Source organism: Neovison vison, chromosome 6, assembly GCF_020171115.1.
Source record: "Neovison vison isolate M4711 chromosome 6, ASM_NN_V1, whole genome shotgun sequence".
NCBI lineage: Eukaryota > Metazoa > Chordata > Mammalia > Carnivora > Mustelidae > Neogale > Neogale vison.
Genome location: NC_058096.1, coordinates 187,868,426 through 187,881,007, shown reverse-complemented (window position 1 = coordinate 187,881,007; position 12,582 = coordinate 187,868,426). Strand labels below are relative to the sequence as shown.

General features: G+C 43.4%; 1 protein-coding gene across 1 annotated transcript in view; it reads right to left on the bottom strand.

Annotated features, from left to right (window-relative positions):
* EOGT (EGF domain specific O-linked N-acetylglucosamine transferase) overlaps nucleotides 1–12,582 on the bottom strand; it is a 37,589-nt gene that overhangs the window by 15,545 nt on the left and 9,462 nt on the right. Inside the window, exons 8-9 of the mRNA XM_044253196.1 lie at nucleotides 7,984–8,090; nucleotides 5,082–5,185 (exon numbers count right to left, since the gene is read on the bottom strand). Of these exons, the coding sequence (XP_044109131.1) occupies nucleotides 5,082–5,185; nucleotides 7,984–8,090 (211 nt within the window). The remainder of the gene's footprint in view (nucleotides 1–5,081; nucleotides 5,186–7,983; nucleotides 8,091–12,582) is intronic.

Below are 12,582 nucleotides of genomic sequence, written 5' to 3'. Positions count from 1 at the left end.
ACCCCATTAACATTAATAGTAATGATAATAATAATAACTTATTATTATAGCATCTTGCATATTTCCTATATCGTCAGCACTTAAAATGAACACCCCACAAACTTAATGAGCTAGGTGATATCACCATCCCCATTTTACAGATGAGGAAACTGAAATACAAATTTAAGTAATTTGCATAAACGGTAGTGGTGCTTGTGTGTTTGCAGGGCTGAGATTAAATCCAGTCTGCTTGCTTCCAGACTCAAAGCTCTTAATCTCCATATAGTGGTTTGCCTCATAGCAGGAAGCAGTTCTTTCTAGTACATTTACTGAATGCATTTCATTTTTGAAAAGTAGAAATTAATTATGTGTTCCATCAGCAAAAGGAAGGAGATCAATTTATTTTAAAATGGTATAACTTAGATTGAAAAATTCAGCCAGAAGAAGTAAGAACTATGCATTATAAGACAACATTCAAGGTCTACAGTGGGCTATACACTATGTTCATGTCTTTTCATCATTATTGCCTTCTTTTTTTCAGGTTTTGAAATTTTTATGTTGCACATATTAGAGTTATTTCAAAGTTACTGAGAACTGTTCGATGTAGTGATAAAGAAATTTTTTTCCCCTTCGATGTTTCTCCAGCACCATTCTAATAAACATCAAAAATGAAATGTCCCTATTCTGGCTCAATAATAAATACAGGGCAATTAAAAGAAGTGATTCTAGATAGTTTCTAGATAGTGATTCTAGATAGTTTCTTGCGATAAAGTACTTCAGATAAAATAAGGTACCTTTGAAAGGAAAATTTACTAATAAAATATAGCAATCCTGACTGATCCCTTTTCAGGGAAATCATGTATTATTCAGGAAAAACCACCTCTAGAAGCTTCTTATTCATATCCCTCAACTTCAAATTAACTGCCATCGGGGAGGAAAGAACTTCCTTCTAGCCTCATGTTGACGAATATTTGGATATACTTTTTTTTTTTTTTCCTAAGATTTTATTTATTCATTTGACAGAGAGACACAGCCAGAGAGGGAACACAAGCAGGGAGAGGGGAAGAGGGAGAAGTAGGCTTCCTGCTGAGCAGGGAGCCCGATGCAGGGCTCGATCCCAGGACGCCAGGATCACGACCTGAGCCCAAGACAGACACTTAACAACTGAGCCACCCAGGCGCCCTGTATTTGGATGTTCTTAAAGATGGCATAAAACTTCCTCCTGTGTATGTCTCCAACTTAAACATGCTCCTAACCTATGACTTAGAAATTCTACTTCTAGGAATGTGTCCTACAGAAATGCTGGAATGGGGATATAAAGACACATGTCTATGGAAAGATGTTTACTGCATTTTCCAAAATAGCACAAAAATGGAAACAAACAAAATGTGATAGTTGTGGGACCAGGAGCACATACACCCACTGAGGCGTGCATCAAATATCCAAACATCCATAACATCCACTGAATTAAATTCCATGTAACCACTAAAAAAAAATAATAACCCTAAATGTACCCACTTGGAAAGATGTCCCTGATATAATATGAAATTAGCAAATAGAAGACAGCATATTTTCTGTAAGGGTATAATAGAAACACACCTTTACACAAATCTTATTGCATCCTTATGCAAATCCTTATATAAATTTTGGATAAGGATATACTTATATTTGCTAAAGTCAAGTCTTGCTGAGAATTCATACATGTGAACTGTAGTTAGTCGCCTTTGAGGGAAATGGAGTTGGAGATGAGGAAGGAAAGGAGACTTTTTACTTTTTCTCTTTTTTTTTTTGTACAACCCCATGACTTATTTATTTTATAATTGGAAGTTTGTACCTCTTGATCCCCTTCATCCATTTTCCTCAACTTCCAATTCCCTCCCCTCCAGGGACAGGGGAATTTTCTTAAAAAAACAAAACAAAACAAAACAGTGGAGGCACCTAGGTGACTCAGTGGGTTAAGTCTCTGCCTTTGGCTCAGGTCATGATCTCAAGGTCCTGGGATTGAGCCCCACATGGGGCTCTCTGCTCAGCAGGGAGCTGGCTTCCCCCCTCCCTCTCTCTGCCTGCCTCTCTGCCTACTTGTGATCTTTCTCTCTCTCTCTGTCAAATAAATCAATAAAATCTTAAAAAAAAAAAAGATTTTATTGATTTATTTGAGTGAGAGAAAACATGGGGGGCAAGAGGCAGACGGAGAGGGAGAAGCAAGCTCCCCAACAAGCAGGGTGCCTGACTCAGGACTTGATTGCAGGACTCTGGGATCATTACCTGAGCTGAAGGCAGATGCTTCACTGACTGAGCCAGTCAGGTTCCCCGATAGGAGACTTTTCTTAACTTTACATACCTCTGTTTTGTGTGAACTCATTATAAACAGGTATTACTTGCATAATTAAAAGTAATCATAAGCTATGTAACTACTCAGCACAAGAAAATGTGGAAAGTCTGCAGGAAGTCCCCTTTTATTCATTCTACTTCTTAAGATCAGCCCTGCTGTGGCCAGAAACACATCTGCGGAGGGTCCCTACGTGCATCTCTGCAGGCTGTGGCCTTGCCCATCTCACCAAGGAAGCCATGTGCCTGAGGACTGGGGAGGATGTCAGGGAAGGTTTCCTCCAGGGACACTTTGTAAAAAGTCACTAAGACGCGAACAGCGGGCCACAGCCAGTGGCCCCTCTTCTCTCAGCTGCTCTGCCCCGCCTGGGAGGCTCCGCCACTCACTGTGGGAGGTGTGTGTCCCTGCCTTCCTGAAGGCTGCCCTGTGGCTTCCTCCAAGGCCTTATCAGCAGAAGAGAAAAGTGAGCGGCCACACAACACTCTAATGCTGTCATCATCCAACCTACAATGTCTGGTGGGCCTCGAGTCTGGAGCCACCTGGCAGAATCATTTGTCCCAAGAACCTGACTGAGCAACTAGTGAAGACTTCTCTGACCAGGATGCCTGCGGGGCTTAGTCAGTTAAGCCTCTGCCTTCGGCTCAGGTCATGATCCCAAGGTCCCTGGGACTTCTATCTATGGTGGCCAGGCTTTCTATCTATGCCCTCCCAGCGGGTGCAGAGAAGGGGAGTTAAACTTAGTTTAACCTACTTTAACTCAGCTTAACTTAGTCCACTTGAGGAAGGCATGGAAAAACATGCCACAAGGTATAAGGAAGCTTCTGGGAAAGTGTCTAGAAAACTTTCCATCAGCTTGATAGGATCTGAAGAGAACCAGGAAGGGAGGAGACAGAGCACTATGGTTCCAGGACACAGGACTGGTGTCTCACTGACTGACGGGGGGTCCTGACTTCACCCCTCACGGCTGTGCTTTTACAACAATGGCCTGAGGCTCAGAATTTCAGCTTCCTCATCTGTAAAATAAGTTAATAAAAATCCTGCTTCACAGAGGGTTGTAAGTATTAAATGAGATACCATGGAGTGTAATTTTTTTTTTTAAAACACAACAACCCTGAGTTAATCATGCAGGGTTTCTGAGAGCTAGTGACCGTGGCCTAGAAGCACTTGCACAGACAGAAGAGGAGAAAGTGACCATTGTGCCCTTTGCTCACAGAAACATGTTCAGGAACAGAAACTGTGCCGGTCACTAAGCAGGCACACGAGAAGGTAATGGAAATCCTTGCAAAGAAGAAAGTAAAAAGAGAGAATCTACATGTCAAGAATTATAAACCAGTTCTCATCGGACTTCAGGTCTATGGAGCAGTGATAAAGAAAACCTTTCTATGTAGCTTTACTATGAACCTTGTATCAGTGAAAAAAGGGCATTCATGAAACCATTTCCCCTTCTGCAGGAGAACGTGACCTTCAGTGACCTGGCTGGCTCTGCTCTCAGGAAAGGAAGACGGTATGTGTCAAGTGTGTTTTTGGTAACCCTGCGTGTGATTTAAAAACAGCCTCGACAGGTACGTTCCATATGGACTGGGAAAGGCTACAGTGACTCTTGGAACTGGCCGTCTCTTGTGGGGATCTCGGGGGCTCTACCAGGGCAGCTGGTGCTGGAGATAGTGGTCCCCGTGGGATGTGAGGTATTGGTACCTGGATCCCAGCCCCTCACCCCTGAGCTGTGCTGTTCAGGCTTCTAGAAGGACTCTCCCTGGAAGAAATGTCTGCAACCGTCCTGCCAGCAAGCTGTGGTCCCCTGCGGGAACGTTCATGCCAAGAGGGGGTGCTAGGAGCATCTTGTGAGCTGGAATGTCTAGGTCAACTTCCGATGATCACTTAGTGGCTGTCCCAACTTCCCAGTTTAGGCAACCTGCCATGTATACCATAAACCCCTCGTTCTCTTTGTCATTGTCACGGTCAACATGCAGAGCCCATGTGCTCTGTGCCAGGCACTAAGACTCACTGCACACTCTACGGATCAGCCTCAAAAGGACACTAGCTAGATACTAGAATCATCCCATTCCATAGTTGGGCAGACTGTGACCACTTTGGGGGTTACACTGGCAGGTGGAGCAGGATAAGGGAAGAAGCATGGAAAAGGCAGACAAAGAAAAAGAAGGGAACAAACACTGCTAAAAACAGCAAAGCAAAGAGCAGGTGTAAACATAAAGCCATTTATACGTTTTATGCTTTATGTCTAAGAATTTTTGTTTATGCCTAAGGCTTTATGTTTACACCCAAGACTCACCTCCGTAGTGAGATGACACACATGGCACAATGCGTCACCGAGTGAGTAGCAAAGGGAAGCAACAGTCAACCAAGGGCCGAGGGCAATTACAGGAGGCCACACACGGCAAAACAGAAGCAAACTTTCCCCACGTGGTTCAGGTGTGGGGGTCAGAAAGGTTAAGCAAATGACAGTCTTCCCACGTGTGTCTCAGATCAACACCAAGCACGCATCTCTGGAGCTCCACCTGCCCAAAGGAGGACAGAAATCGTCCACCGCTTGATTCAAAAATTCAAAGAACAAAGGTATATGAACACAAACCTATTTGCCCATACATTCACGGATACGTTCGTGCAGAGACACATTCACACCCATCTGCATGTGTCTACAGGTGTGTATATTTCAACGTGTGTGTCTTAGAAAACCCCATTTCCCCACATCAGAGCCACACATCCACCAAGCCAGGCAAGACAAAGCTGAAGCAGAGAAGACGTTTTTACTTACTGTGTCCCACATCACGATGTATACGTCTGTGCTGAATGAATTATTGATGTGCTGAGTGATATAAAGATTGATAAAGTCACAGAAGTGGTGATACATGTTCACACCTAGTATCGGAAAAAAGAAATCTATGTTGATTAACCCCAGAGAGCAAAGGATTCAACAACTTTTATTCTACCCCACCTATTTATGGTGTGATAGACTTTTAGCTGAAAATAATTGGGAGGAAAAAAAGTAAGAGTCTTCTCTTATTTCTCTTATTTATACAAAAGGATCTGTACTTAGATAATCCTCAATTAACAGATGATTGGGTTCAAAAATTCACCTTAGAATTGGCTATTTAGAAATCAGGAATGCATTTTCTCATATACACTAAAGAACAAATGATCAGTAAATTCCAAAAAAAAAAAGTAATAGAAGTCTATTTAGCTCAAAATGGGGTAGAACTCTAAGGCCATGAAGACTAAGTTTATTTTTTATGATCATTTTTAAAAATCGATTAAGCAGGGGCACCTGGGTGGCTCAGTGGGTTAAAGCCTCTGCCTTCAGCTCAGGTCATGATCCCAGCATCCCGGAATTGAGCCCACATCAGGTTCTCTGCTAGGCAGGGAGCCTGTTTCCCTCTCTCTCTCTGCCTGCCTCTCTGCCTACTTGTGATCTCTGTCTGTCAAATAAATAAATAAAATCTTTTTTAAAAAAATCAATTAAGCAATATATATTTATCACAGAGATATCAACAATGATGGTACTATTAACATTCTGGTATTTTTCATTTCTGTCATTTTTTTTTCCTTTTTCATCATGATTTATAGCATTGCTCTTTGGGAAAATATTAACTATCATTTAAAAGGGCTCAGTGTCTCATGTTCTCATTGAAAGAGGATAAACTCTGGAGTCAGAAGAACCGAGCTGAACCCAGCTCAGCCATTCATTCATTCATGAGCTGGTAACGTCCCTAAGCTTTAGCTTCTCTAGGAGAAACAGGAAATCCTTATACTTAGGCAGCAACTTTGTTAGGAAACACCCAAAGATTTTATGCCTCAAGGCACCCAGCCCCACACATGCCACACAGTGAAATCACAGTGAAGACTAAAGATGACCCAGATGCTCCTGGGTCCAACAGGGGGAAGGAGAGTGTGGGTGCAGCTATTTCTAGGCTGGTAAGTCCATCATTCCAAAGAAACCGAACATGCATTCTTTTGACTGAGGTTTGCAGGAGCCAGTGTCCAACCTGGCAATACGCAAAACTAAACAGCCTGAAATTCCAAGAACTGACATGTCACACACGCACTTTAAAAGGACAGAAGATATTGGCTGGATGAAAAACGGTGACTCTCAAAAGCAGAAATCACGGCATATTGTGACTTCCCTCCCACAGGGAAAATAATGTTGTGTGCCCGAAAACAAGAGTAAAAGATCTTCATTTTCTGTCCGTGAGGTCATTTTGCTGTATACCCTCAAGGTAGACAGGGCTGCAGGTCAATTACATCTCCAGGGAACAGAAAGAGAAAAGAGAAAAGTATCCTTTGTAGACTGGCTTCTTGGGAGGAATAATCTGGAAACGACTCCTTTCATCATTCAGAACCATCTGACAAAGAGCGTATTTTCCGATAAATGAGAAAAAGAGAGTTCTGCGACAAGTCCTTATTGGTGAGTAAGCACCCAGCACACATGAGCTCCTTCACGTGTCATCATCCAGAAGGTTCTCGAACAAGGACTGGGGAACGCAGCCAGACGGGCGCTCAGTGGTGCAAGGACTGATCAAGGAGGGAGAAAATGCATGCTCGAGAATCGCGCCCCCAAGAAAGTCATGTTCTAGAAACTGCTCATTTCTCTCGTGGGCAAGTCCATGGGGAAAGGGAACCGGGATGAGGGTGTAAGTCAGAAAAAAGAAGTAGAGTTTCTAATATAGGAGAGGAACAGCGAGGGTCTACACTGGCCTATTGTTCCCACTTGACACACTTTTCTGCCTGCATACCAGCATCCAAGTAACAGCTCACAGAAAGCAGGTCACAGCATGTGCTCCGCCCCTTTCAATTTGCGTATTCAAAGAAATGAGCCAGGATCTCACATGCAGTGTTCTTATTGGCTCTCATTTCAAAAACCTCCACTTGTCTGGGTTTCTGAACCTCATACGTTGTTATATAAGAATTACGGCTCCAGGATGCAGAGCACATTAAAAATAGCATCAATACATTCTAGCAGTTCTGAACTAATCATGACAGAGGGCACTCCATATTTCCCGGGGAAGCCCGGTGTCTGGTGCGTGTGGACGCGGCACAGCAAGCCTCATCTCTCGGGAGGAGACACGCAACATCCTCTCCAGGGCAACTGTCTCCCCAAGGGTAAGCCATGCTCGCGAGCTGAGAGTCACAAACTCTAAGTGTAAATGGGAAAATAATTCTAAATTTAAGCCCCCTCCCCCCAAGAATATACTGACATGCCAGCTTGCAGAGGAATTTTAAGTTCATTTCAGTCATGGAAACCATGTCAGGAAGTTGCCAGAAGAGCTCAATGGACATTCCTTTTCCACCCATGGTACACACATGGTTTTTACTCTTAAATTTTTTCTAACTCAGCACAATGCAAATCAAGTGATTAGAGAAACCGGGTGGTGTCAATTTCATTACTGAAGGTGCCCGTGTATATATAGCTTTTTCTCTCCTCTTTTGATTCTGAATCATTTGATATAAATGTGAAGTTTCCCTCTAAAATACCAAAGGTATCAAATCATGGGAAGTTCAAAAGAGCTCACTTCTTCAGAGAAGAAAGCAAAATCTAAACCCACTATTTCATGTCCCGCAGCCTCCCAGAAAGTCACAGGAAATGACTACGCGCACATATCAAAAAAGGAACAAAGCCTCATTCACCAATAACTAAGTAAGGGACAAATTTAACTTCCCACCTGCGTCCAGTTTCATGAAATAGGTTGGTTTTTCAATAACAACATCACATTTAGCATCTTCTAGAGGTCTGAAGTTGAGCTGAGTATAGCTTTGTAGCTCAGCAAACCTGGAATGATGAATAGAACACGGTTTCAAGGGGCTCCTCCTGAACTTGCGACTGCAACACTGTAACTGAGGATCTGCTCATTACCGGGATTTTCTTACTAGAATATGCTCTTATGAAGACATGTGGAACTTCTCCAACATACTAACATTTCTATAACTTGACATCAAATTTTAGCTTTAGTTCCTTAGCTGAGACGAGGAACAAAAATGATTTTAGGGCACCTCGGGGGCTCGGTGGGTTGGGCCTCTGCCTTCGGCTCAGGTCATGATCTCAAGGTCCTGGGATCCAGCCCCGCATTGGGCTCTCTGCTCAGCGGGGAGCCTGCTTCCCCCCTCTCTCTGCCTGACGCTCTGTTACTGCGTACCTTGCGAAGACAGCACACAGCTAAGCTTGCCAGAGGAAAGTAAAGTCTTTTTCTCAGAAAATGTCTTTGGAGAGCACCAGGGTGGCTCAGTCACTAAGTGTCTGCCTTTGGCTCAGGTCATGATCCCAGGGTCTTGGGATCGAGGCCCATATTGGGCTTCCTGCTCACCAGGAAGCCTGCTTCTCCCTCTCCCACTCCCCCTGCTTGTGTTCCCTCTCTCTGTGTGTCTCTCTCTGTCAAATAAATAAAATCTTAAAGAAAAATAAATAAATAATTAAAAAAAAAGAAAATGTCTTTGGAGACCACATGGCAGTTTCCCTCCATATAGAAGAAGACAATCTTTGATCTTGGCACGTGCCAAGAGGTATTTAGAGTTGACCTAAAGACTGTAACTCTTCACCTTTGAAACCACAGCTGATGTAAAACAAATATCAAATAAACCCCTTTAAAATACACACAATGCTGAATTATTGTGGTGGTTTCAAATTAATGTCCACAAATTCTTTGATACTTCTCCCTTCAAGAGGTTGAGATTAATTCCCTCCCCTTAAAGGTGCACTTAGTGATTCACTTCTTTTTTTTTTTTTTTAAAGATTTTATTTATTTATTTGACAGAGAGAGATCACAAGTAGGCATAGAGGCAGGCAGAGAGATAGAGGAGGAAGCAGGCTCCCTGCTGAGCAGAGAGCCTGATGTAGGACTCGATCCCAGAACCCTGAGATCATGACCTGAGCCGAAGGCAGCGGCTTAACCCACTGAGCCACCCAGGTGCCCCTAGTGATTCACTTCTAACGAATAGAACATGACAGGAATGATAGCACGGGACTTCTGGGATTAGTGGATATAGGGACGGAAGCCTCCATCCCAGGGCACATGCTTGTCTCTCGCATGCACGCTTGTGTGCTCTCTCTCTCTCTGGGAAGCTATGCTGTGAGCAACCCTAAAGGAGAGGCCCATGCGGCAAAAAGATGACCCCTCTAGCAAACAGCCAGAGACAAACTGAAAGTGATAACATAAGTGAGCCTAGAAGCAGAATCCCCAGGCCGGGTTGAGCCTAGAGATGGCTACAGCCCTCGTAGGTAGCTGCTCCTGAGACAGGGCTACTCAGCTCCACGATCGCCAAATTCTGACCATCAGAAATGAGTAATAATGAAGTGTGTTGTCTTCAGCTGTTAAATTTTGGAGTGATTTGTTATCCAACAGATAATGAATAAAACTCTACCCTAGGTTATATCTTGGAGTAATTTGTTCCACGGCAATAAATACACCTTAGAGAGCTTCTATCATGTGCAATCAGATATCGAAATGTACTAGGAATCAAAAGTTCCATTAGAATGGAAGAACTCCGTACTGCAAAACTCTGTAAAATGTTAAAAAGAAACAACAGGCCCAAAATGGAGTCACTTAATGCTAAGCCTGTGTCACCAAACCAAGGCTTAATTGTTTACCTTAATTACAGTTTCAAACTTCTCTAGGAATGTAGTCTTAACCAGCCAGTCTATAATTTTCTGGTCTGCACCAATGAGGTTATCCGCCACAGAGACCCTCCCTATCCCCCACAGGAAGATGAAGTGATCTCTCCTTTCCTTGTCCCTGCCCCCTTTTGCCAAGAAGAGTGTTCCATTTTGTACAGCTCCTGGAGCTCCTCTGTTTGCTAGATGGGATGCTGCCCAATTTGTGAACTGCTGAATAGAGCCAGCTAGATCTTCAAAGTTAGTCAGCTGAATTTTGATCTTCAACATAAATTAGGGAAGATATTACACCATAGATTATAAAATGCCATACAGATGTATGATAGATTATTATCCTGAAGGATCCACTTAGCATGAACGTTTGACCTCATTAACACTGAATAAGAGTATACTATGTGGCCTGTGATATTGCCATTTATAATAAGATAAATACATATTCGGTCTTCTTTCCCATTTATCCAGAGAGGTCCTCAAACCCTTGGAATTTCCAAGTGATACGAGCCTGAAAGGTGTCTTTTGTTATGCTAACGAGGTACTTTTTGCACTCCCTAAGATTGGGGACTGGTCGCCAGGACGACCAATTATGTGCTAGAGGGTTGGAGCTTTTGGTCCCACCCCACACTTTAGGGGAATAAAGTGGCTGGAGTTTGAATCAATTGCCAGTGTCCAGTGATTTAATCAGTCCTGCCTGTGTAATGGCCAATACCTATGTAACGAAGCCTTCATAAAAACTGAAAAGGAGAGAGCTCAGAGGGCTTCTGAGTTGGAGATGACATGGAGATACAGAGACAGTGGGGTGCCTGGAGAGGGCATGGAAGCTCTGCACCCCTTCCCCCTACCTTGCTCTAGGCATCTATTCCATCTGGCTGTTCTGAGCTGTATCCTTCTACAATAAACTGGTAGACTAGTAAGTAAAATGTATCTGAAAGGTATCTGAGCCAGTCTAGCAGATGAATCTAGCCCAGTCTATAGCCAATTGGTCAGAAGCACAGGTGATCACGAGGGATCTAAATTCTGGGACGGAGCCCTTAACCTGCGGGTCTAAATTCTGGGACCGAGCCCTTAACCTGCGGGTCTAAATTCTGGGACCGAGCTCTTAACCTGCGGTATCTGATGCTGTCTCTGGGTAGATGGTGTCAGAAATGAGTGGAATTGTAAGATTTCTGGCTATTGGAGAATCACGTATGGGAAACCTGACACACAGGTTAGAAGTGAGTGCTCAACTATGAATAAAGGGGGACAGCAGGAGAGTTTCTTTGGGATGACAGAACAGTTCTGTATCCTGATTGTGGTAGTTCTTGCATGCCTGTGGACATGTGAAATAAGTTTCATACAACTATGTATCCAAGATAAAAATTTTAAAAGGGTGCACATAAACACTGGTGAAATTTAAATGTGTTTAGTTAATAATACTGTACCAGTGTCAATTTCCTGGTTTTGACCATTGTGCTAAGGTTACGTAAGATGTCATCATTAGAGGAAGCTGAGGGAAGGGTTCAAGGGGAACTCCTTGTATTATTTTTAGATTTCTATAAGCCTAAAACTTTTTAAAATAAAAAGCTTTTTTTAAAGTACCCTAATTTCTTAATTCCTAGAGATAACAAATCGGACCACAGAACTAGCTTATTATTAAAAATGTTTTAAGTAGAAATGTATCCCCCAATTTATATACAGTTCAAAAAGCTGATCAGAGGGGCACCTAGGTGGCTCGGTGGGTTCAGCCTCTGCCTTCGGCTCAGGTCATGATCTCAGGGTCCTGGGATCAAGCCCTGCATTGGGCTCTCTGCTCAGCAGGGAGCCTGCTCCCCCCCACCCCGCCTGCCTCTCTGGATGCTTGCGATCTCTGTCTCTGTCAAATAAATAAATAAAATCTTAAAAAAAAAAAAAAAAGTTGATCAGAGGTGTTGAAACTCAGGGTAGGGTTTACAACTATGAAGAGGAGCCTGGGGTGCTGGTGGAGCCCAATGCAGGGTTCATCCTGGGACCCTGAGATTATGACCTGAGCCGAAGGCAGATGCTTAACCAACTGAGCCACCCAGGGGGCCCCTAATGTGTATTTCTTTTAAAAAAGTGTTCTTAAAACACATGTACAATTACAAGGAGTTAATAAAAATTCATTTTTTAACTGATTTTTTTCTCTCATTAGCAATCAGTTATTCCTATATCATACTTCCTCATTTAAAAAAAAAAAAAGAAGATTTTATTTATTTGACAGAGAGAGAGAGAGAGAGATCACAACTAGGCAGAGAGGCAGGCAGAGAGAGAGGGGGAAGCAGGCTCCCTGCTGAGCAGAGAGCCCGATGTGGGGCTCGATCCCAGGACCCTGAGATCTGACCCAAGCCAAAGGCAGAGGCTTTAACCCACTGAGCCACCCAGGCACCACACTTCCTCCTATGTTAAAATACACATTTAATTCAAATACAACTTATAGAGTCACTCTGTAGCTACCACTCCCTCGAAGCTCATGTCAAATTCTCCATAAATAAGTAAAATTTTCCATTCCAAAATCCGTTCCTGGTGCGCCAGTGTGGCTCGGTCGGTTGGGTGGCTGCCTTTGGCTCAGGTCATGATCCCAGCATCCCGGGATGGACTACCACATCAGGCTCCCCGCTCAACAGAGAGCCTACCCCTCCCTCCCCTCTGCCTGCAGCTTTGC